The sequence below is a fragment of the Poecilia reticulata genome, linkage group LG5, assembly GCF_000633615.1.
Source record: "Poecilia reticulata strain Guanapo linkage group LG5, Guppy_female_1.0+MT, whole genome shotgun sequence".
Classification (NCBI taxonomy): Eukaryota; Metazoa; Chordata; class Actinopteri; order Cyprinodontiformes; family Poeciliidae; genus Poecilia; species Poecilia reticulata.
The window spans coordinates 5,610,655-5,636,340 of record NC_024335.1 but is presented as its reverse complement, the minus strand read 5'-3'; the positions used below and the strand labels follow the sequence as shown (position 1 = coordinate 5,636,340).

The 25,686-nt window shown below is 37.2% G+C and overlaps 3 protein-coding genes across 8 annotated transcripts in view; 2 read left to right on the top strand and 1 right to left on the bottom strand.

Annotated features, from left to right (window-relative positions):
- On the bottom strand, positions 1-11,208 carry hemk1 (HemK methyltransferase family member 1). 2 transcript variants are annotated; one of them, XM_008408649.2, is made up of 11 exons: positions 11,119-11,208; positions 8,248-8,418; positions 8,080-8,171; positions 7,912-8,005; positions 6,596-6,724; positions 4,582-4,646; positions 4,418-4,467; positions 4,217-4,322; positions 1,036-1,131; positions 670-780; positions 1-567 (listed from the first exon to the last, which is right to left on the bottom strand). In XM_008408649.2, the coding sequence occupies exons 1-11, from the start codon at positions 11,152-11,154 to the stop codon at positions 504-506; spliced, it is 1,014 nt and encodes a 337-aa protein (XP_008406871.1). In that variant the 5' UTR covers positions 11,155-11,208; the 3' UTR covers positions 1-503. The 2 variants fall into 2 exon arrangements, with proteins under 2 accessions (XP_008406871.1, XP_008406870.1); XM_008408648.2 differs by lacking the exon at positions 11,119-11,208 and adding an exon at positions 10,304-10,554.
- Positions 11,195-23,578, top strand: nprl2 (NPR2 like, GATOR1 complex subunit). Its single transcript, XM_008408650.2, has 11 exons — positions 11,195-11,296; positions 12,707-12,798; positions 12,901-13,069; positions 13,188-13,296; positions 19,008-19,144; positions 19,468-19,565; positions 19,747-19,783; positions 21,303-21,396; positions 21,476-21,593; positions 21,689-21,831; positions 23,364-23,578. The coding sequence occupies exons 1-11, from the start codon at positions 11,216-11,218 to the stop codon at positions 23,429-23,431; spliced, it is 1,146 nt and encodes a 381-aa protein (XP_008406872.1). The 5' UTR covers positions 11,195-11,215; the 3' UTR covers positions 23,432-23,578.
- Positions 23,579-24,497: 919 nt separating this feature from the next.
- zmynd10 (zinc finger, MYND-type containing 10) overlaps positions 24,498-25,686 on the top strand; it is a 9,695-nt gene continuing 8,506 nt past the window's right edge. For 3 of the 5 annotated variants that reach the window (XR_533673.2, XR_533672.2, XR_533675.2), the window contains exon 1: positions 24,498-24,933. Coding sequence is in view for 1 of the 5 variants with exons in the window: in XM_008408651.2 (XP_008406873.1) it covers positions 24,845-24,933 (89 nt within the window). In the remaining 4 variants the exon portion in view is untranslated. The remainder of the gene's footprint in view (positions 24,934-25,686) is intronic. The other 2 variants (XM_008408651.2, XM_008408652.2) reach the window with 2 other exon arrangements.

Below are 25,686 nucleotides of genomic sequence, written 5' to 3'. Positions count from 1 at the left end.
TGAAATGTTTTCACCACATAAAACCTTTGTGACACAAAGGCTTTGTGCAGCCTCTGAGCTTGAATACGGACCGCGTTTTGAGCGTGTTTTTTTTTTTTTTGCTCAACGATGCAATCTGGTCAGCATCTGAGTCAGCGGGGTGGATGAGCGAAGGGGGAGGACCGCTCATCAGCGGATTCACAGAACTACTGAATGCTTCCTGGGAGGAGAGAGGCGGATTCTGAGAGGGAGCGTTCTAAGAAAAGCTTTGGTAATTACCTTCAGCTCTGAGCCTGCTTTGTGCCGTCGCACACACACATTTCTCTTTTTTTTTTATTGCGAGATGGGGCGTGTTCGCTGTCTGTCGACGGGTTAAAAGTGCAGCCTCGATATGGAAACTATTTGTGTGAAGTTGTTAATTTTGAGGAGATGGGGTCAGGTGTGGGAGGGGGAGGGGGCCAGGGGGGGGCGAGCCGAGGCGGCGACGACCTGAGCTAAAGCCAGCGTAATAGGATCTGGGTTTCTCAATCCTGATCCACCTCGGGGGCCTTATGTGACTCCTCTTTCTGGAGGATGCAGAAACGAGGCCTAGGAAGCAAAAACACACCAAACGCAAAGATTTACATCACACAACTCCCAGTTTGAATCTAAAATACTCTGAATTTGTGTTTGTCTTTTTGAAGCACTGACTTGCCACTGACGTCTTGCCGTGTTTCCACGAACCGCAGCTCCTCCACGTTGTCCTCCACCCAGCGGCGAATGAGCGCAGGGTGTCTGGGGTCCACTTCCAAGTAAACCCGGCTGTTGTTTATCAAAGGGAGGATTGAGACGAAAAAGGCTTAAAATCAAATTAACACAACAGGATTACAGGCGGCGGGTGACCCTGAGAGGAGGCAGCGTCTGCCTGGAACTGGGTTCAGGGGACGCCTCGCAGAAAGCTCGTTAAAAATGCAACATGATACGCGTGTTTTTCAGAGAGGGCCCGTTCTGCGTGAAGGTGCCATTTGGAATTAAACCCAGGTGTGTGTGTGTGTGTGTGTGTGTTGGCTGCCTTACCCTCTGTTTGACAGAAAGTCTGGAGCCAGAGTTAAAATCTGTCTGATCACATTTAGTCCATCTTCACCTCCATCTAAGGCGGCGCAATCCTCAAACCTGGAAAACATCAAAGTTATTAAAACTGATAAAACATTTTTATTAACTGAGATAAACGGGGAAAAACTAACTAGCTGGAGCTATATCATCCTTTTATTAAACTAAAACAGAAAAAATTTTCAAGAACTAACTGGAGCTATGTTGTCCTTTTATTAAACTAAAACATGATGCAGTTACAGACATGATGACATCCTTCGTTTTCGTGTCCATGAATTTATTTCCAACTCATCCGAAATTGATTCTTTAATTTCCTTCACACGAGCAGCTTTCATCAAAATGCGGTGCGCCGTATTCATCATGGCGGCAATTATGCTAGTGCGCAAAAGCTGGGATAAAACGCCAGAGTCAATTAGCTGAATAATTGAATATATTTTCTATTATTTCTATTAAGTATTAATTTTCCAATTGATGTATACATAATCACAATGCAATACTTTGTGAAAAAACAAGTTAAAACCAAGCTATAATGAAAAACTCAAAACTATAATCACAAGAAAACACTTGAAGTCTGCTTGATGTGCATAAATAATTTATTAATGCACCTTTTTCATCTCTGACAGTATTTAATATTCAGATTTTATCATTCTGCTGATTAAAGGGAACAAAAAACAACAAAGTTTAGCCCAGAAAATGTCTCAGCGTTGCCAGATTTAGGCTTAAAGTAATCTTTTAATTCTACCAACATGTTTCCTCTGGCTGGACGTAAATCAGCCAAAATGCTGAGAACCAGAGGAAACATGAAACCCTTCAAATAAAACATCGACCAGTTCAGCTGCTCAAAGTCTCAGCTGTTTAACTGCTTAATGTCAGAAACAAACTTCTTGGCTGAATGAATTCTGTGTAGTTAATTTATAAACTCTATTTTAATTTGTACTACAGTTTTGATTCACCCTGAACAAAACTGAGCAGCAGCAACAGCAGCAACAGCAGCTGCAGCAACAGCTGCAGCAGCAGCAACAGCAGCAACAGCAGCAGCAGCAACAGCAGCAGCAACAGCTGCAGCAACAGCAGCAACTGCAGCAGCAACAGCAGCAGCAACAGCAGCCGCACGACCACCAGCGCAAAAAGTGGCTGCAAGCAACTGCAGCAGCAACAGCAGCAGCAACAGCAGCTGCAAAAGCAGCTGCAGCAACAGCAACTGCAACAGCTGCAGCAGCAGCAACAGCTGCAGCAACAGCAGCTACAGCAACTGCAGCAGCAACAGCAGCAGCAACAGCAGCTGCAGCAGCGTTTAATTATGTGCAGCATTTCACAAAGCAGGACAGCAGCAGGAAAGCATGCAGCTGGTCACTGGACTTATTCACCAGATTATCAATATATTTACAACCCAAACACATTTTTATTCTGGATTTTATTGGACAGACCAACAGAAAACAGAGCAAAACTGAAATCCAAACGTCTGTCTTTGTAAGTTTAGTGAATAAAATCCAGATTTAACTCTTAATGAGCTGCAGAGAAAAACTTGGGCTCTTATAAAGTAAACTAATGATTGTTTTAGTAATCGATAAATCAATTGATTAGTTTGATTATTAAAATGATTAAAAAAGGCACATTCTGTAGATTTTCCTTTTAAACAAAACTACAAATGCAATAAAAACAAATAAAATCCTTTCTTAAATAAAAGTTATTACTTTGTAGCAAAAGATGCATCATAAAAATATTTCTAACATCAACATGTGGAAATCTCAGGCTTTCTGCTTGACTTATTGATACGGCTGATCTGTTGATTAGTTATTGGATTAACTGATTATCAGCTGAATAGCAACATTTGCTTTACTTTGAACCAGGTGAAGTTAAATCTGTGCAACTCGAGGAGTTTATGATAAAACATATTAACAGAAAAATGTGTTTTATTTTTATTTCAAGTACAAAATGTCTACATTTCTGTCTTAATTAGAGTATTTTATTCTTTCAGAAATTACTCTTTTTTTTGGAGACTTTATGCTCTGATAACAATTAATCGATTACTGAACTAGTTGGTGATTATTTCAATAATTGATTAATCAGATTAATCGTTTCAGCCCTGAAAGTAAAAATAAATCCCACCTGGAGTTTTCCATCGACTACAGGTGGAAATTAAAACCCTTAACGTTGCCCAGATGCTGAAAACGCTTCCAAATGTCTCATTTATTCATTTTTGGCTTTGGTTGGACAGTTTCATATTTTATGAACTAAATCTGGCGTGTCTCCAGCAGCACAAAAACCTTTAAATGCTATTTATAAAGTTATTAGTTCGTCTATCAGGACAAACAGCTGATAATTTAAACACGTGTCCTTAAACACAGATGGTCTGATTTCTAGATATTTATTGACAAATGGAAATCTATAACTGGGCTGATTTGTTTGCTTCATTCTTGTATGTCTAGAATCAAGTGTCTATGTCAGCGATCAATGTCAAACTCATTTTTGTTTTGGACCAAACCAAGATCACAAATGCTCTTAAAGGGCCGGTTGTGCCAGAATGTGTTGATAAAACCTGTTCAAAAATATCAATGAGTTCTTAAAATTAAATAATACTTCAGTCCCTCCAGGATTTCACGATTGGTTTGTGATTTTCGGCAATAAAAATCAAAGTGTTTGTGCTACTAATTTGGAAATACTTGTGCTTATTTATGACTTTTTATTACTCGCTGTATAGATCATATCTAACATCAATTAAGGCTCAGGCAGCTGCTTAGTACAAGTAAGAAAGTTTTTGACAATTCTTGGGAAATATCTGCAATAAAATACCGATTATTAGTGCAAAAAAGTGCTGGGATTTGGTTTTTGCTTGAATTTCCACGACAATTCACAAGAAACTGGAGGGACTGCTTGATATAATTTGGCAATAAACTGATAAAAACTCCATTGATTTGATTGATAACATAATATTTAAGCATATTTAATGCTTAGTCTAGAATTTAGAGGGCCACATAAAAAGCTGTGGCGGGCCGGATTTGGCCCCCGGGCCTCGAGTTTGTGATCTCTGTCTTTTGCTTTGTGTTGGTTGGATTTCCAGAGAGCAGCTGCGTCAGCATGTGAGAAGCTTCAGGAATCGGTTTTAAAACATCTTCAGATCAAATGCAGAGATTTGTTTGCAGGTCACCTAGAAATTTCCGGCTCCAGGGTTGCCATGTCCTCTGAAAACAGGTAAGGAGGGTTACTGACCAGCACTGAAATGGAGCTAAACAGACCTGGCATCTTTTCTGCATCTGGAAAAAAACCCACAGCATTAGAGAGCAGAACCTGATAAGTCTGGTTAACTAGAGAAAAACACAGCATTTTGTCTCAGTCTATGTTTTTATACCTTTTATAACGTCCATATGATAAACCTTCAGCCTGTCCTGAAGCCCCAACCTGCAGAAACAACAACACAGCAGCAACACTAATAAAGTTTTTTTTTTTTTAAATCATAGAAAGAGTAACTTCGAACCTCTGGGACAGTCAGTTTGTTTACTGTGGCGCAATTACCTCGACGCATTCTCCCGGCTTAAGTCAACCGCATCCTGGCTTCGCTCCAAGGCAAAGGCTTCGAGCTGGAGAAACAAGCACGCCGAGTAAAAACGTTCTGTTCTCAGGAGGAATTTCTCATAACCTGCTGCTCCCTCACATTTTAAAACACACAAAAGCATTTCACCCCTCACATTTGTCACCAGCTAAACGTTGTTTTTATTTGATCAACATGTGTTTCCATACTTTGCATCTATTAACCAAAATGAAAAAGAATCTTCTGATGCAAGTCGGCGTGAAGCACAGAGGCGGCTCTGTTCTTAAGCAAACGGCGTGATGAAAGCGTTTGTGAAAGTTGGGTTGGGAACACGGCGTCTGCCGCTGCAGGCTCAACCGCAAATACGACGGCGACCCACACCCAGCTGATCCGACAGGTTTTAACAAGGAAGTAGAGAGAGAAAAACGTGACATCTTAAGTCGTCCCTCGAGAGCCTTGGCTGAACTCACGTATTAGCTTTCCAGGAGCAGGGCCCTAATTATGCGAGCAAAAGGTGATAAAATATGACATTGACTGCTTATCAGATGAGATTGATCACTTTTCAACATTAATTCCTAATAGAAATATTGGCTACAGAATCAAAAAAGATTATTTTCTCCTCTAGTTATGGTTATTAGATATTGTGAAGGGTTTTATCAAAGCATAAACAATTTCGTTTTAAAGGATTTATATACATTTATAGGGATAAGCTGCAGACAGCAACGCCGTTTGAATCAGCTACATTTATTTAAAGTTGACAGCTCCAGTAAATGTGTATCCTGATCTTCTTTTTTCTCAAATTTCTTAGACGTTTGCTTTAAAACAAGCAGCCAGGATTAAACTAAATGTAATAACAACTGTTAAATTATCTGCATTGAATGTTTGTGCAGATTTCACACAAACAGGATTCGTTGTTTTATTGCACTGATAGGAAACATTTTATTCAGAAAGAGAGAATAAAGTGCATGACTCAGCTGAGCTTCAGGTCTATTAGTCTCAAAATAAACACTAAATGATTCTTTTATCCTTTACTTATGATGAATGTACACTGTAGCTTATGAAAAGCTTTTTATACGGTTATTAACTACATTTTCCAGATTAGGAATGAATCATTTAAGATTGCAGAGCTCAATTTTTTCCACAGTTTCCTAGAAGTCTGCTTGTTACGGAGAACAAAGGAAAACTGACTCTGCCTTGGCTAACGGCACAAAAACAAGTCCAGGATTATTCTCATTCTCTTCTTAGCTAAATAACACACTGTTCCTGCTTTTCAAATGTTTATTTTATGCAACAATAAACACTTTTCACCCCTAGAATTAGACAGGCCTCCACTCCTTCATCTGCATTTCTCTCTTTTCGTTTTTCCTACAAGGACTCTCATACGTTTTCCACCATAAAATATGCATGTCCTTGGTTTTCTTGCACACTAAACATAAATATTTTAGATAGTATTTTGCTCCTGTTGTTAAACAGTGTTGTTATAAATGAATGTAAGCACAGGAACCTTCGGCAATCAGGAATGTTTTCTCCTTTTGTGAAAGCGTCCTGGAGAAGCGCAGCTAATTGTTTCACTTTCTGACCATGAGCTGACATCTAAATATTTAGCCACAAATGTCAGCTTACAGGCAGAGCATTTAAGGGAGCATTCAAGGGAGTGTTCAGGGAACATTTTCCAACCACAGGTGCCAGCTATGCTATAAAGTTACACTGAAAAGACACAATAAATTCCTGTAATTCCTTCTACAGAGCCGCCTCTGGTAATATTTCCTCCATTCAGTCTGAAGCGATGCATCCGAGTGGAGATGCTGCTGCAGCAGAGAGAAACGAAAAGCCAGAGAGCCTTTCTCTGAATTTCCTGGTGATTCATCCGCAGCTTGTTCCTGCATTTCTAAAAGGCCTCTGAACAAACAGATTATGCAATTCCTAAATGTGCAGCCAGCAGCTTTCAAGTAATATGACGCATGGCGGCGAGGTTCTTATTATAACCACAAAGCTCACCTGAGGGAGGCTCTTCAGCAGGCTGAGAGAAATGGCACCAGAACCGCAACCCACTTCCAAACACGTTGGCGGCGCCTCTGCAGATCCAGGACGCTTCTGCAGATCCGTGAGCACCAATTCAACCAACTCCTGCACCAAACCAAACACAGACTTTTATGAAAATACAGCTCTGGAAAAACAGCCCACTGCACTGAACCCCACTGAAAACATCGAGGTTCTTCCACTAAATGTTGATTTCTGAGTTTTAAACATTAGTGTTGTTTCTAAATGAATGTCAACTTGTTCTCTCTGCATTATTTGAAACATGTTGTCAGAAGTTCATAGAATAAAGGAACAATGTTCATTTTACTCAGACATATTCCTATAAAAAGTTAAAATCAGAGAAACTGATCATTTCAAGTGGTCTCTCAATTTTTTACTTATTTGTTTAAAACTATTGTGAAACAGATAACCTGTGAAAAAGATCAAGCTCGTCTGGCTTGTTAGCTCTCAGTGCTAACAAATCAATCAGAGCCACTGTCAATCATGCTCATGTACGTGCTGCTATTCCTACAGCCTCTCTCTGTTAGCAGACTGTCATGAACACTCAGGCTAGTTAGCGTAGCCACCGATGGCGACGGTTTCACTGTATTTGGAACAAAATCACTTTTATTTAAACATTAAAACCAATTAAACATTTTTGAAAATGTGCATTTTACTTTTAGAAAGTTAATCACAGCTCTAGAGTGTGACTGACCTCATGACATTTCTAATCAGTTGACAGCACTAATAAAAACACACATATTTACACAGCTTGGCTTTCAGAAGCATTCATTTTAGCCTTTTTTCCACATTACAACCACAAACATAAATATATTTTATTAGAAATGTATGTGAAAGACCAAAACAAGGTGAATTACAATTGTGAAGCAGAAAGAAAGGTTTGAATACAAGCCACTGTACAAATTTGCTCCCTAGAAATGATCACTTCTGTTAATTATTCATTGTTTTACTATGACTGTTGTTACTAGTTTTTGTCTGTTTTAATATGTGTGGGTCCAGAGGTTAAAGTAGATAATAAACAGGGTGCTGTGGTGGCGCAGGGGCAAAGCACAACCCATGTATTGAGGCTTTAGTCCTCATGCTGGTGGTCGCAGGCTCGATTCCCAGCCTGGTGACATTTGCCACATGTCCTCCCCCTCTGTCATAACCCTCTTTCCTGTCAAACTACTTTCAAATAAAGGCCACTAGAGCCAACAAAACCTTAAAAAAAAAGTAGATAATATACAAAGAGGCATGTTCCAGGGCGAAGTCTTTTTGTTTTTGTCGTCACTCACCTCGGTTTCAGGCCTGGGTATGAAAACAGGAGGCCTCATCTTCAGCGTCAGGTCTCTGAAGTCCCACTCCTCAATGATGAACTGCACCGGCATCCTGCGCATCACAAACCCAGGCCTGCTGCAGAAAACTACCACCTGTGATTTCACACATTTCAGCAAGGCGCTCACCTGGAGAGACGTTTGGAGCAGAGCCGCCACACCTGCTGCGTTTCCTCTTTGCTGAGCAACGCTGCTAACCTCTGCTGCTCGACACTTTCTATCTGGAAACAGGTCAGGAAGAGACGCTGTCGCTGTCCTGGAGGGATTCAATAAGGAACAGAGGAAAGACTGACTCACTGTTTTCGCTCCAAGCAGATGAGCGATGATGTACTGGCTTGACTGTTCAGGCTCCGTCACACCGTTCTCCACAAAGTGCCTCTTCCAGACATCCAGAGCCTGGAGTGCCGTGATCCGGCCTGCAGGAAGGGCCGGAGCGCTGCATGTGGCTCTGGTAAGGCAGCGCCAAATCTGGAAAAGGAGTTTTATTGGAGAAAAAAATTAAATATCTCAATGTCGGTGGTACGTTTACAAATACTGAGCTTAAATTTGTGTCATTATATTTAGTGGAACTTTTGATAAAAGTGATAATTATTTATTGATTCTTTTTTCAGGTAACTTTATGAATATCACAAAGACAGCTTTTGAAAACAAAAGTCCTTCTTTAGGACAATATTCACATAAAGAAGCGTGATTTGCATCACTAAACTGCAGATAACTGCATTAATCATATTTTCATATTTATTGATACTCTCGTTGAACAAACAGTGAAAAAATACTGTTTTTTTTTCAAACATCAATTATTATTGTAACAATAAGTCAAAATTCTCACGATAAGAAATATATTACAATGAATGATAAACGATGCAATAAATGCCAACACCAAAAACAAATCCAAAAACAATAAAAAATTTGCTTTATAAAATTACTAAAATATGGGCAGAAACCTGAAATGAAAGCTGGAAACTGATTTTTATTTTTTTTTATTTAAAAAAATGTTTTTATTTATAAGTTTTACCAGCACGTACAACAAAGAGAAATGAGCCAAAGCAGAGTGAAAACCTAAAACTGTTAAAAATAATGTGATGGTTTTTGATCAATATTGGAATGAGGACAAAAACTGAATGCTATTTATTTCTAACATTGTACTGTTTTTTTGTAATGTAGTTCTTTGGTTGTTTTGTTATTATTTTCACTGGTATTTTGTTTGAGTAGAGGAAAGACGTTAAAAGGGAAATAAAGTGTTTTCTTGAATCCACTCCTTTTCAGGTTGATGAATAACGGACATTATTGTCTTTCCATCTGACTGTTTTGCTTTTGTGAAATCTGAAATAAACCCTAATCCTAATCCTAATATACATGTTTCTGCAAATAGTTGTTGCCGATACACTTCAGTGCATGTTTTGGGACTTTATTCTGTAGTCAGACAAACATTAGACAGTTTCTGGGTGTTTGTTTAGGAGTGTTTTGCCCTCCCTAAAGGTGAACCTCTTTTTCTAAGTGTTCTTGCAGGGTTCCCCGTTTTCAACCTCCCAGTTTCTCTGTTCTTGGTAAAGAAAAGCATCCTCACAACACGAGGACGCCACAACCATGTTTCAGAGAAGGGACTGTGTGTTTTGGGTGACGTTCAGATGTGCAGCAGAGTAGAGTGCTGTTTTGTAACCAGATGAGCTGCTTCACATGATCCGTCAGGGTTCATCATCTTATGACTCATAAGTATATATGGAACTGATGTGCTAAAACATATATATGCACATATAGTTGCAAATATCCATTTTATTTTTCATCTTGATCAGTCTTACCAGGGTGTTTACTCTCATTTCAGAAGTCAGGAGCACACAAAGCTAAATAAATCCTCCTTCAAAATACAGAATAATGTTTTCATCATGTACGCTTGACTTTATGTGTGACTTTAGCCATTTTAAGTGGGAATAAACCTAATTTATTCCTCATCAAACATTTATATTTTTCAGACATCTTAAAATGCCTTTTCTTGATGTCTTATATTACTTGACTGCTCCAGGATTGCTAAAAGTGATATTAAATATCCAAACATGAAGCTTTTCATAGGAAGTAAGATCTTCTCCACACGCTTCAGATCTCAGTGATGCAGGGTATTTTTATTTTTCTTCTGCGCGCATATAAAGGCAACCAGCTGCGAATGAAGAAACGTTAATAATATTACAATTTTGTGTGTTCATATAATATTCTGCCCGAGTTGCCCGACTACAGAAACTATAAAATTTGTTGTGCCTCTCGTTTTAGTCATTCACAGTGATGTGCTAAAAAACATTCGTCTTCTGCTTTGTTCACAGTACGTTCAGCTGAGCCGTTTATACAGCAAACACGGAATTACCTTTGCCCCACTGCGCCTGCGTCCCAAATAGCATCGGTAGCTCGAGCTAAGGGTCCGTCTCCACCACATGGTAAAATAGAAAAAGTGTCTAGATCTTTGTTCAGTTATCAGCTTTCATTCCCCTCTTAAAGCAAGATAACCGATTATAGCTCTGAAAAAACATTTCTAAACCCATAAAAAATTCAGACAGTTACAAAAACTGATAGCACGTTTGTTGTGCGTCCTACGTATGTAGTAAACACCACTTACGTCCCTATGACGCAAAAACGTTTGTGCCCTACTCAGGAAGGAGCTGTGCTCCCTTTAAAGACTGTGGTAAATCTAACTTTTAAACGAATTGTCGTCTCGTAGTTGGGTGTCAAATAGTTTAGAAAACGTTAAAATGCGTGTCTAAACTCACATGAAATCGCTTTAGTGTGAATTATATGAAAAATCCAACTGTTAGCTTACAATTCCGTAACTTGAAGGGGACATTTCATCCTACTGGAGGACAGAGTGGGTCATACATTCAAAAACCACTAAAAGCAAATATAACATAGTTCAACGATTAAAATATGTACTTTTACTATAACCAATTTTAGTCTTCACATGATCCTGTTTTCCTGATGAGTGTTTAAAAGGGTAAATTCCATGGAGACTCTGAACGCAGCATTGTTGTCTTGTCACTTTGGACAGTTTGCTGTAAAATTTGCAGCTTTTTTAGATGGTTTAAACAACAAACCACCGTCACTTATCTCTATATCACTTAAATATCACTGTTATGTAGACGTCGTACAACTTTGGAGCTGTTTGTAGGTTGTTTTAGAAGAACCCACCTGCTCGTTTTTAACGTTATAGCTAGAAGCTAGCATAACGTACGTGGGGAGGATCCAGTAATCTTCACGTCAGTTTAAAAAGTTAAGTGAAAGGTCCATGTTGAATATGACAACTCGAATAGAGTGCATATTCTTCAGTGAGTTTCACCCTACTCTGGGTCCAAAGATAACTTATCAGGTAAGCACGTATGCCTATTAAAGCAGCCAGCCCAGTCCTGGAGAGCTACTGTATTGCAACTTTTAGATGCACCATTCCCCTGACACACCTGAGTCAAATGAATGACTAATTATCAGGCCTGTGCAGAGCTAAATTACATACTTATTAGAGGTATCGTGGATGGGATGCGTTAAAAAGTTGCGGGATAGTAGTTCTAGACTTTGACAACCCTGTGCTAGCCAGACTTGGTGACAAACTTAATGGTTTGTCACTAAAGCAGCTATACCCTGATCAGTTTTTCTATTTGTTGTTCTATGTTGTTGTTGCCTTAAAATAGTTTAATGCTGTTTTTCCTCTTTAAATGCTTCCTTTTTCAGATATCATCCTTTATAGGTGTTTATGTATATTCTTTACGGCTCCAGAAAAAAAACGAGTTGCATATGAAATCACAGCAAATGTTGCAACGATAAAACACAAACAAACCATTTGGAAAAGTGTACCTGCTCAGACTGGATTGGCTAGATTTAATTTTCAAATATCTTTAATGATCTTATCAGTGATGTTAGTGCACGGAAACCAGTCATTTGGAAAAATAAGCAAACGGGAATCTTGACAAATTTGTACCAGTTTCTATTCTGAAAATGGTCAATATCACTTTTTATCTCACCTTCTCCATTCATAGGAACATCGACTGGCTTAAAGCCATAAGCTGGATACCCCTTTAACTCATATTCTGATAGCATCTTTGAGAATATATAATAAAACTGCTAAATGTCTCATCTAAGCAAACAAAATAGAGGCTAAAAAACTAATGGGAACTTTTCTGGAACAAGAAGGACTCTTCATAAAATTACAGACAACCCTGAGCATCCTTTTCATGAGACTGTTGTACCTCAACAAAGTGTCTTCATTCAGAGGCTTTTTCAGTGCCGCAGCGATACAGACAGCTGCAGGAGATCCTTCCTTCTCTTAGCCACAAGCATCTACAACAATTGCAGAATATGAGCTACAACAACATTTAATTTCCTTCTGGAAAGAATAAAGTACTTCTGAATTTGAATTTGTCTTGCAAACTTTTTGCTGACACTAGATAATCAGACCAATTCTCGAAAGGCAGTCAAAGCTCAAATAATTAACTTTTTAATGCATTTTTTAAGTTCTGCTTTGTAAATTAGTCAAAGGCCTGTGCAGAGCTAAATTACTCTGTTGTGTTTTCATGGCCAGCGTACATCTGGAGGAAAATACTTCACTGTCTAGTGTCTGTAAAAGCTGGAGTCAGGATCAAAGTTACTTGGTTTTTGATGCATAAATGTAAATTTTGTTTTCGTTGTTGTGAGTTTTTTTGTTTGTTTTAGTGTTTGTAGTTATTTTTAAGGACTTAATCCCAAAATATTTAGGTGTTTATTTATTTCTCTGTCCTTTTCCTGGCAGGTACCAGAGGAGTACATTTCACGGGAATTGTTCGACACGGTCCAAGTTTATATCATCACTAAGCCAGAGCTACAAAACAAATTAATTACAGTGTATGTCATCCAACACTGTCTTTTTGCTTCAGTTTTTAAATGTTTTGATTTGGTTCTGTTTCAATATAGCTATTTATTTTAAACATTTGTTATTTTTTTTAGCACTGCTATGGAGAAGAAGCTAATTGGCTGTCCAGTGTGCATCGAGCATAAAAAGTACAGCCGAAATGCTCTTCTCTTTAACCTCGGCTTTGTTTGTGATGCTCAGACCAACACGTGCGCTCTTGAGCCAATTGTCAAAAAGCTGGCTGGGTACCTCACAACTCTGGAGGTAAGGAGTAAAACTTTACTGTCATATTGTTACAGCTGTAATGAGCTTTTGTTCTTCATATTTTTATAGTAAAATGACTTGGAGATGATATTAATATTTTCTCCCTACTGTGTTGCAGTTGGAAAGTGGCTTTATTTCAAAGGAGGAGAGCAAGCAGAAACTTTTACCCATAATGTCGACGTTGTTAGAGGATCTTAATGCTACAGGAGCCTGCACATTACCTATAGGTAATACTTAGATATTTCCCATTTTGTGTAGTGACGGATAGGCCTGTCACAATACACAATAAATGAATTAATCACATGATAAATGAAAACAAACCAAATAATTTTAATTTGCTTGATTTATAATTTTTCTGTTTTCTCTCTGTTTCCACCAAATCTGGTCTCCAGTTTGGTGCTTTGGTCAACTTTGGTCAACTAGCAGTTTTTTTGATGGACAATGTTGTTTTCAGAGACTTCATAATTAGTTTTATGTGTTGCTTTGGTTGTTTATTTTGGATATTTAAAATGTCTTCCCCTCCTGACCCCACTGAGGGACAAGGGTGTCAAGAAAATGGATGGATGAATGGAAAATGTCTTCCAGTTTCAGTGTTAAATGTTCACTATAATTTAAAGTGAATTGATCCTTGAGAATATGTTCTTGCATTATTATTGAATTATTACCATTATTGTTATTACCATTACTCATGACAGGGACAGTGACAAAGAAGCAGCTTTCATTTAAATTGTGCTGAAAGTGGCATTAGAAATAGATCTGCTGTTACAGTGAACCATCTCTATGGGAGACATCCCAGCTGAAGGAAGCCCTAAAACAGGACTGATCTCTCTCTAGACCTTTATTCCTCCTGATCCAAACAACAATAAAAACATTTATTTATAAAACATCTATAAAAACAACTAACTTGGCCAAAGTTGGCAGCTGGTAAAGAGAAAAAAAAAGTACTGGGGTGTACCAGGTCAGTGCAGCAGAGTTCAAGCTCAAACCGCAGAAACTAAGACAGAAACATCTGCTGCTGCGGTCGGACTGAAACCAGCGACCCTGATCCATCGGCCCAGCATCAAGATGAGAACGTTTTGATCAATAGTATCGTAGGCTGCCGTTAAATCCAGTAAAACCAGGAGTTAAATATCGCCAGAGTCTGTTACTGAAAGATTTAAAAACTCTCAGTGGAGCAGAATCAGTGCTATGGAGTCATTTAATCCCAGATGGAAACTTTCTCTTGATTAAGTTTCATTTGTTGTTTTTATTGGCCTGGTCACCTCTATAAAATGTCTTTTGTAAGAGTGACTATTTTGTTTAAGCCAAGTTTTCTTCAGCTAAGTTTCCACAGCAGCATGTTTAATGTGTGGAGACACCAGCTTGAAGTTAAGCTGCTGTTGATGATGGCAATAACCACGAGTCCTGGGTTAGAAAAACTCTATTTAATTAATCCAGATGAGATGATGCCGAATGCAGAACCGAAAGTTTCACACCAGAAATTAGTTTCTCTAAAAAAGAAAGAGAGAGAAATCAGCTCAAAATGGTCCAAAAGAAGTTGAAGAAGGAAGTAAAACTGTTGGGATAAAATCAGAAGAAATTCGATCTTGCAGCTGTTGCAGGTTTTTAATAACGTAAACTTTCAAAAGACACCTGTGACTTTCTCCCAGTGATTTTATTTTCTTTATAAAAATCTCAGTTTTCTCAAACTGAAGATAAAAAAAAGACTTTTATCTCACAACCAATCCTATAAATGCCATAAAAATTAAAGCCTAGTAATCAAAAAAGCTCTTTATCTTTAAAATGTAGAGCCTAATTCATATTGTAAAATATGTTTTGTTGCATTTGAACAGGATGGAAGTGGCTAAAGATGTCTTACATGTTTCAAAATAAAAGATAAATAGTTGTTAGTTGTCACATGGTCAAGTTTTGAATTGCACTAATGTGTGCAATGATAAGCTTATTTACTGCATATATTTGCATAGTGATCATTGCATAAAGGCTTTTATGCAATGATAATGATAATAATTACTGTATTATGATTGCATACGGCTCAATATTTGTGAAATATGTGACTCAAGACTCATTTTATGATTCAGAACTGAAATTATATGGAGGAAACTTCAAAGAAATTACATAAGAAATAGATTTTTACTTTACAAGCAGTGATAGGTTGTAAAGTGTTATGTGTTTCTCTGGTTTTAAAACGTGGCGGAGGCTAATAACTTTTATTAGGTGATGACACAATAACTCTTAAGAGTAAACTTGTGCACTTTTCCCCTGTGTCTACTCCAGGTAATGATAACTTGGTGGTTTTATAACCCGCTTATAAAATCTTCATAGTGATTATAATCTAGTTCTGCTTGTCAGTTTCCAGCTACTAAAACTCTCATTTCATGTGTGAAACAATGATTTACAACTTCAAGGCCACACGTGCAATTTATGTAATTTCCAGTGGTGGAGAAAGTACTCAAAAAATTTACTTAAGTAAAAGTACAAATACACAGACAAAAATGTACTCAAGTAAAAGTAAAACTACCACATTAACATTTGTACTTAAGTAAAAGAAAAAAGTACTGGCTTTTAAAAATGCTTGAGTATTAAAAGTAAAAGTACTTGCTGAATGCATTACCTAATCGCTAATATCATTAAGTGTACCGATCTTAATACATATCAGTAATGTGCCATTTAAATGAACAATGCCACAGATAAAGCATGTTGTGTTTTCTCTCTGTAACATAGTTTAGACTTAGATATGTGATTCTATGCATCATAATTTTAGGGATGGAAGCATCTTGTCTCCTGTCCTAACAGCATGAACTTCACTTCTCTTGCCACTAGTGGCATTTATTTTGAAAGACATTCAACAGAAAGGGGATAGAAAAAAGGTGGGTGGGAGAGGACAGGCAACCAAGGAGCCACGTAGCAGAGTTGTAGTCAAGACCACCTACCCAAGACCAAGTCAAGATCAGCACCCCGCTCTATGTGACACAAAATAATTAAGTTTTACCTATCAAAATTGCTTCTCAAATTGATCTGAAAGATCCACATTCCCATAAAACACTAAGATATTAAATACTTAGAGCTTAAATGAAATTAATCAGTAAAGATCCGTCCAGAAGAATCGGATCGTTCCTGAATGTCATATCAATGCAGACTTTGGTCACAGCGTTGTCCCATATATGTGACACCTCAGTCAACACCTCCACACAATAATTCAGGGCATGAGTGACAACTGTTTTTCATTGCAGATGCAACATGTGTTTCTGTACAGCTAGCTTTGCTAACATCACGTCCACAGATCTTACCTTTCTTTAAGCTTTCCTTCGAAGTGACGCTAAAAGTTGGACAAAGTCCCCACCATCTGTGAAAGCGAAGCGCTGCTTATTTTACATGTCGCCATATCTTATGATTTATGCAGCGCTATTATATTACTGACGATTAGACAGACATTTTCTCCCGCTCAGAGGAAACCACTGCGCATGTCTGGAGCTCCGCGTGCGAGTAAAGGGGGAGCCGATGGGTGACAACAGTAAGTCACGTTATAGCTTGGATTTTACGGCGCCACCTTAAGTCCCTGAACTTCACATTTTAACGGAAAAAAAGAACAATGCGACTTGGATGTAACGAGTAACTCGAAACTTTTGTAGAAATGTAGTGAAGTAGAAAGTACAGATACTTGCTGTAAAATGTAGTGGAGTAAAAGTAGAAAATATCCATTATTAAATCTACTTAAGTAAAGTACAGATACACGAAAATTATACTTAAGTACAGTAAATAAGTACTTGTACTTCGTTACTTCCCACCACTGGTAATTTCACGTTTTTAACTCACTGTGAATCTCATATTTCTGCTGAATATGTAGGAGCAGTGTCTTACAAAGTGCTTGCATTCCTGAAACTTCTTTCAAATTTTAACACGTTTTAATTGTTTTATTGGGTTTTCATGTGACTGACCAACACAAGGCAGTGTGTAATTGTAGAATATAATTTAATAGAAACATAGAAAGTAGAAATTGTTGTTCCTCAAGGGAGCGTTGAGATATCATGTGGAAACATGACGCACGTAAAGATAAGTAATAATAAAAATATGCTAAACTCTGCAGTGAGGTCAAATGTACAAGGTAAGAGATACACTGTTCTGAAAATAAACATGTGCAGGTTCTTAGAAATATCCAACTCAAGAAACTAATTTAAAAATACCTAGGCTGTACAAAAAAAAAAGATAGAGATGGAAAACTGTAAATAATAGCAGGTTTGCAAACAACTTTGATAATTATAGAACTGTTTGGTGGGATGAAGGACATTTGATAATGCTACTTTGTGCCCTTAGGATGCAGAATATTTGGGTTTGTTAAATAAAAATGTGAAAAATTATAAAAACTGAAACAAGGTATTGACCGCTGAGTCAATACCTTCAGTCTGGACTTTGACTGGACCTTTCAAACCCATGAATGTGCTTTTTTATAACCAATTTTCTTGCCTCTATCTTTATTGTTCTGCCAGACCTGGACCTGTGCCAGATTTTCAAGTGTTATGGGAAGTATTTATCATTAAAACAAAAGCAGTCATTAAACCCAAGGTTATCTTGAGCTAAGCTGCACCATTGGCTGCATTTGTCATTGTAATTATTGTGTTTACTAACCGCACAGATAAACAGAAGCAGTCACAATTTTGACCAGCTTTCATCTTCTTACTGTAGAATAGCATCCCCACAGCATGATACTGCCACCATGGTTCACAGGGTTGATGTGCAGTAACACTGTTACAGCACACACAGCTGGACAGATGTTTACTCTAATAAAGTGAAGGCAGATGGTGGACCAGATTTTATATTTAGGATATGATTATAAGACTGAAGAATTACAATGCAAATTTATTCTCGCATGTTAGATTTGTGTTTAGAAATAAATGATAAATCATGCTTCATTTTCCTTCCGCTTTACAATTTGGCAGTGATTTGTGCTCATTTGTCAGACAAAAGTAAAATAAGACGACAGTTTGGGGTTGTAATGTGGCAAAATGTGAAAACGTTTACTGAGCCACTTTACTTTGTGACAGCATGAGAAACGGGAACTGTCAAAGTACAGATGGGCACTTATTCTATTGCTTGTCATTTTTGTAAAAATGTATTTTATCATGACAATATTGTTAAAATAATAAATGACAGTCTATGTCTGATAAAACCAAAAACGGTGTTGTCAGGGATCAGGGTAGTTACTTTCACTATTTTCACTCTTGATGAATCCTTGAGAATGCCAATAAATATTAATAGCCTTAAAAACCTGAATAAATGTATACTCTAGCTCTTCAGCGAAAACTCATCTGAAAACTTTTTACTCATTTGCCTTTAATCCAATTGAGACTTGATTTTTATTAAACTTTATCTGCTTTACTGGTTCATTTTATTGTGTTTTGAATCGAGTTTTTAATTCATTGTGCGCTTAGCTTTGTCACTTTATCCTCCTGTTTTCTTATTTATTTGTTCAGTGCTTAGCTGCTCAATCTTTCAGGGCGAGATGCGTAAGGTTGGTGGAATCAACTAACTCACTCACTCTCTTTGGTTACCTAGCAACACACTCACTGTTTGGTTACCTAGGTACAAGCTGTTGAGTAACTGGTGCACCAGCAACAGCAGTTTATTGTGCCTCATAACGGCTTAAAAGTAAACAGCATGGGGTAAAAACTGGATAAAACAGGAAAGGTCACATCACTAGTTTGGCTGTATTTCTGATATTTAAAACAAAAATGTTATCAGTAATTATTGATATCAATTGAGATGAAACACTTACATCGTGATCGTGATATGTTTGTCAGCCATTTTAACCTTCAGCCTGTCAGGTTTGTTTTTTTAAAGCTGGATTTGTGATTCAGGACATTAGTTAAACATATAATTACATAACAGGGGATAACTCCTTTATTAGAGGGAGGTTTGTAACGCTGTTTTTTCTTTCCTCTAGACGACTCCAACACCATCCAGCTAAAACTGATCCAGCAGCGGAAGGACCCCCCCACTGTCCAGGAGTATGACGTCCCCGTCTTCACCGAATGCAAAGAGCTTTTTATAAAGTCTCACTGGGACCTCACCACTCAGCAGGCAGGATGAGCACTTTGTGGTCGCTAATATCAACACGTCATGATAAGACATGTCCTAGATTTCCAAGAAGCAGCTGTTAAAAGATTAGTGTGTAACACTTTTTATCACGGTGGAAAAAGTGATGACTTTTCCAAATTTCTTTTTGCGTGGAAATGAGCTTCTCTTATAGGAAACGGTCTCTTTATTGATGCAGTACAGTGTTATTACTGTAATAAAACGATGTTCTCACGCTAATGGCAAACATAGTTTTGCATTCTCCAAACAAATGAGGCTGCAGAGCTTCGGGTAAAGATGTTAATTTTCTGTTATGTTGTTTTATTTAGATTTTGCCTTACATTGATGGATTTAGACACATTCAGAAAATCTCTGCCGAAGCAGACGTCGAGCTGAATCTCGTTCGTATCGCTGTGCAGAATCTGCTGTGAGTTCATTCCTGTTATTTATGAGCGGACCGGCAAATCTGTTGTAGTTCTTATTGATTTTGGTATTTTTAGTACGGTTTATTTAAATTATGCAGCTGTTTGCGCTGCTTTTTGAAGTCCTCACGTCTTCTGGGACAAACGGTAAAAACTGATAAATTTGCATCTGTCTTGTCCTTCCAGGTATTATGGTGTTGTGACTTTGGTCTCGATATTCCAGGTACTGAACTAATTTTACAACATGTTGTTTAATGTTTTCCAATGTGTGCAGATTTAGTGTTGTGAAACTGTTCATGAAATAACCCAAAGGCCAACCTCAAAATGTAAAATATTAGTGCATAACAGAATTATTAGCTCACGCTAACAGGATTTCTAAGAATTTATAGAAAACATTGTTGGTTTTAGCAGTAATTACCATTTCCAGGCATGGACATGTGAGGAAATTTTTATTTTTATTTTTAAAATCTTAATTTATAAAAGCCAAAAATTTCAGACATGGTAAAAACTAAGCAAAATGTTGCTCAGTTTATCTTAATATTTAATTTTAAAATGTACTTTCTTCACAACATCCTTTCAAAGCCTTATTTGGATCAAAACTGCAGCATGTCATTTGGGAACCTTTGCACCACATACTAACATCATTTTCAAAACATTTTATTGAAGAAGGTACTAACTATGTAATCAAAGCCATAGGAGTTATTGGAAAACAATGTTTTATCTACGTTTACAGCTGCGTCCTATGTAGAGCAGTTAGTGCTGGGAAATTTGTTGTTTTAGTGCTTTTAGACTTAACAGCATCCTTTGATACGGTGGATCGTAATATCCTTGTATAATGATTAGAACAGCTAAATCTCGCCTGGTTTATTGATACCTCACATTAAACTTTGGGGTTCTGCAGGGCTGCGTGTTAGGTCCATTTCTGCTCATCTTGTGCTGAATCTGTGGTGAATCTTAAGGAAGCACATTTGTGTTTTTCATTTCTGTTCAGGCTTGCCTCCCAGTTAAGATGAACAGCATTTATCCTGTCACATGAACTGCCTGAAAAAAATCAAAACTGAATGATGTTACGCTTTCTGAACCTAAATGTAAATAAAATGGGTCATTTGGTGAGGAATCTCAGAATCAAATTCAAATTAGCTTTGAATTTACGTCATTCTTTAATCTTTAATCGCATTTTGAGTTCCTACTTTTAGTAGTACTGAGTGCTCTCTTTAATTTGATAGGATTTGAAGGGCAATTTTCTCTATTGAGATTTCATAATCCATTATATTTGGAATGGTTTGGTTTTTATTTTCATTTCATTTATTTAGTTTGGATTTCATTTGCGATGTTAATTGTTTTTTAGAAATTAAAGTTTATTAGTCTTTGAGAGGGCGTACTAGCCATTATGCCATTATCGTTATATTACTTGTAAATGGTCTCAAAACGACAATATTATTGTTTATCGGACAATTTATCATCCAGCAAAATTTTTAATTCTGAGAGGCTTAATGTTGTAAATTATATTGAATTATACCTATTATTTTATTCTGTTTATGTTGGTTGTTGTTGTTTCTTAATGTTCTATACAAATATATTTAAAGTGTTATTGTTGTCCAAGCATCCATTACAAATAATGCTTGCACAGAGATAACTAAATGATAAAAAAGGGCCAAAAATGAAAATCTGTCTAAAAACATTTTTGTAGGAACTCCGTAATCAGACTGTCTTTATGTTGATTATCTTGTTCCTTTTCTCAGTACTCCAATGTCTACTGCACAACCCCGAAGGTTCAGAGCCTCATTGATGACAAATCCCTTCAGGACGAATGCCTCAGCTACGTCTCCAAACAGGGTAAGGAAAAACGTCTGCTTGAAGACGACATTTTGATTGATTTCCAGAGGTTGACTGCAGCGTTTTGGGTCTTGATCAGGTCAGAAGCGTGCCAGTCTTCGGGACGTATTCCAGCTCTACTGCGGCCTCAGTCCTGGAACGACGGTGCGGGACCTTTGTTCTCGCTACTCGCAGCAGCTTCAAAGGGTTGATGAGAGGTCAGCGTATCGGTTCCTGAAGTGACTCTGCTGCCCTGGAAATGTCGGGTCAGTGTGACTCTTGTTGAACAAAGTGTGTGTTTTGTTTTTCCCAGGAGGCTAATCCAGTTCGGACTGATGAAAAGTCTCATCCGACGGCTTCAGAAGTATCCTGTGAAGGTGGTGCGGGATGAGAGAAGCAGACCGCCTCGTCTCTACACTGGCTGTCATAGTTATGATGAAATCTGCTGCAAAACAGGCAAGTTCAGCAGCTCTATTTAAACTCTGGGTTTGTTTGTGTTTGTACCTGGTGCAGTTCAGTTATTCATTATAGATTGGGCCATGTAGCTCGTCCTGGTTCTGATACCCATTGTGGTATTTTCTCAGAGTGTGTCAGCGTTCAGGAAAGGAATGCTGACACACTTCCTTGGTTTAAAAAATTCTTGCTAAAGTTCAGCATACTATTTATAGCACAAATTACAGAAACATTGCACTGATTACATATTCAGTCCATGACCAGTGAACACATGACTGGAACTGTGAGGGGAGGAATGTTGAGAAAATAATCTAAACTGAATAAAAATCTCTGTTATTAATAGTTTCCTGGTCTGTCAGGAGCATGAAGAAAGAGGCTTCATGGCCTAATTCTGAGATATAATGTTTAACTTTACCCTGAGGTGTGATATAGTCAAAGTCTTGGAGAAACACCTGTTTGTGTTAAGTACCAGAGCCATAACGGAGCACTCATTGTCTCAATGTTGTCTAAAAGAAGGAACTCTTAAATTGCTGTTATTTGGCCAAAATGTCTCTCAAAAACCAAAAGATTGTTGGTTCTGGTTCAGTTCTTTTGGAAGTCTTGATTCTTCTTCCACCTTGCGATTCAAAACTGAGCCGGATACAAAGGAAAGGAGTGTTTAAACAGAGTTAATGAGTGATGCCGAGCAAACATTCAAGCTTTGGTCAAAAATTATCCCAACTGAATCTGCCAGAGATAATCAGGCCTGGTTCTGACTCAATATCCGATGGGCTCTTAGGTTCTGTTTTGCTGAATTTGAACTCAGTTGGTCACTGCGTGTCCAAGCTTCAGGGGAGGAGACGTCACTTGGGCTGATCCACCAATCAGAAGAAGACTTTCATAAAGTATTACAGATTTCTTTTGCTTTTTATTTTCACTTAAATGTGAATATTTCAGATAAATTGTAATATTTGACAAATATAAAGTGAGTAAATTCAAAAAGCAGAGTCTAATTTATGATTTTAAAAGCTTTTCATAGCAACCTAACTATGTGAAAATGAATGTTCCCTTTTTAAGTCATAAATTTGCTGATATTAACCAGTTAAATGTATTTAGTTTGGGACAAACAAAGTCTTTGAAATCTATCAGTTTTGAAACATTTACAAAGTGTTGAAACACATGCAGATAAAAAAACACACAAATATAATTTGATGTGCCTTTATTATCACCATGACTTTTGTTAACATAAAAAGTAGATAAAAGTGGAATGTTTTGGTGTAAAACAAACACAATATTTCAAAAAGAGAACATCAACCATGAAGTCAGTCAAATCCCAAATTGAAAATGACCAATCACTAGTTTTTGGCCTTAAACCCAAATTACTTGAGTTATACAGTACAACAAAATAAACAGAATTTAAGTTTTGGTGTGGCCTAGTCAAAGTTTGGATTTGAATCACATTAAAATGCTGCAGCGTGACTTTAAATAAATAAATTTTATTTTAACTCGGCATGAAAGTCTTATATGTATTTTGAAGTATGTGCTGATTTTTACAGGGATTAGTTACCAGGAGCTGGATGAACGTTTGGAAAATGACCCTAATATTGTCATCTGCTGGAAGTGATGTTAAATGAAGCCACCTACCAAGAAGCCACCACCAATACAGCCAAGAGCGAGACGCCTCAAACATCGAGTTATGTTTTGTAAATTTCTTTGCTTCGTTTTTTATTAATTATTTATTTCCATCATTAAAAGACTGTGACTAACTTTAGCCTGAGTCTGGTTATTATCTTCTCCTTGTTTTGTAAACAATAGTCCAGAAGAGAGCAAAAGCGGGTATTAACTAGAATATGTTAAAATTCGGTTTAAACTGTTTCCTACTTAGGTTTACTGTGTGCGTTTTTTTAACTGTTACTGTGTAAACCAAAATATGGCTATTCCTGTAACATATCCTGCTTACATTGTGACAAAAAAGGTCTGTATTTACTGTAAATGCCAGACAACATTAACCTTTGTAGCTACACAGAACCATTGGTACATGGCCGGCAGACTTGGAAATACTGAGCAGGAAATGCTTATATTTACATAACTGTTGGGATAACTTATTGCTGCGCAGAAATTAATTTTAAATGGCTCTTCATACCAAGGCACAAGTTGGGTTGAATAAAGATAATGTCAAATAGTGGGATTGCATTTAAAGTCTCCATTTACATGAAATTTTTTCTTTTTGTTTTGAAATTTGCATTGAAGCAAGTAACTACACAATGTTTGTCTTTATAAGACTGAATAAAACAAAGTGTACCTTGATTTTTTTTAAATTATTTTTTACTTTTGATGGGGTTTTTTTAGGTTTCACAGGCTGTAAAACTGAAGCTGGAAAAACCTTGGTAAACTGTAATAGCTTTTGTGATATACTTACAGATTGAACAAAAGAAATGGGAACAAAGAAGCAGACGAAAGTCAAAGTTAAATGTTAAAACATTCAGAAAGTATGAAGGAAATATGTTGTTTTTATCATAAGCCATTGCTTAACAAGAAAAAAGCTCCCTATTAAAATAATTTTTCAACACCATTCTTTAAAATAAAAACAAACTAATCAAGGTTTACTCAATAAATAGTTTTAAGAAGGTTGAACTATTTATAATACTTTCTAAGTAAGTGCATGTGGAAAGCTCACTACTAGGGATTTGAACTTCGCCTTCCTTCTTGTGCTCGGGTATCAAATGATTGACTGTGATTGGCTGCAATACAACTAAGACGCCGTTGCCTAACAACGTACCAACCAATCAAATCGTCAGCATTCTATAAAACCCACCAGCATAACTTATGTCTATGAGAAAAAGTTCCAGCTTGTGATTTACATGATAATCTGGCGCCCCTTAGTGGCCACCACTGCAAACTGTACTTGGTGTACGGTTACCTTGACAACTACCTGTATCTCTTTCCCAGTTGCTGGTCACTTCTAAAGAAATTTACTGAAGTAGCTGCAAATATTATATATTTACCGACATTTTGCGGGATAATCAAGACTATTAAAATGGATACATCGGTAGTGCTGCCGGTTGAAGCTGAGGGGTTTATTCAAAGTCTGGAAACATTTTCCCTCAAAGAAGTGGGCTCTGTGAGGTAAGATCAGAAACTTACGTTAGCACCAGCTAATGTAAGCTAACGTAAAGTTAGCTTACATTAGGAGTAGGAGAAGACGATAAAGATCTGAAAAACTGCTGAAGAAGTAACTCAAATTGCTTCGTTAGCTTAATTACACACGTTGATAGAGCAAGGAAGATTGTAACTGACATAAAAGGAAATAGATCTACTGTTCTCTAAAGTTTTACAAAAACATTTTTAAAAATCCTTTTCATTCTGGCACTCCTTAATAAAAGTCGCATAAAATCCCCCTCTCCCCCAAGTAACCTATAGAGTCCATATGTGTATAATTAAATTTTGACTGTTTTGAAAACGAATGGTTCAGATGACGTCCAGTGACTGTGCCCTGAAAATCAAATGTTCAATGTTCAAAAATGAACGTTCACTTAGCCATGGAAGAAAACATTTGGTCAACATTTATATATTTTAGTCTTAAGGTTGTTCATTATTATTTGTCTTATTTTGTCTTCTTAAAAAAGTGTGCTCTTCTTGACCTTTTCTGAATTTATATCTGTTGGATTATATCTGTCCGATTAGCAAATCCATGACACCCTTTAAAGAAAACATGAATATTCTCCTTTATGTTTATTTGTGGTTAGCAAGCAGGAAATTGGTGGAGTGTGAACCACAATGTGCTAAGAGAACAAAATTGCTTCTTGTGTTATTTTTAAGTAGATCAAATAAATCTACTTTCATTTTAATTTTGTTTAAGGTTTAAATCGTATATATATA

Coding starts and splice junctions, on each gene's coding strand:
- hemk1 (XM_008408648.2), bottom strand. CDS start 10,372: ATGTGGTGGAGACGGACCCTTAGCTCGAGCTACCGATGCTATTTGGGA. Junction 8,172..8,247: donor ATCTGCTTGGAGCGAAAACA/GTGAGTCAGTCT, acceptor ACCTGTTTCCAG/ATAGAAAGTGTCGAGCAGCA. Junction 4,468..4,581: donor AGCCGGGAGAATGCGTCGAG/GTAATTGCGCCA, acceptor TTGTTTCTGCAG/GTTGGGGCTTCAGGACAGGC.
- nprl2 (XM_008408650.2), top strand. CDS start 11,216: ATGTTGAATATGACAACTCGAATAGAGTGCATATTCTTCAGTGAGTTT. Junction 19,784..21,302: donor CTTTGGTCTCGATATTCCAG/GTACTGAACTAA, acceptor TCCTTTTCTCAG/TACTCCAATGTCTACTGCAC. Junction 21,832..23,363: donor TGAAATCTGCTGCAAAACAG/GCAAGTTCAGCA, acceptor TGATTTTTACAG/GGATTAGTTACCAGGAGCTG.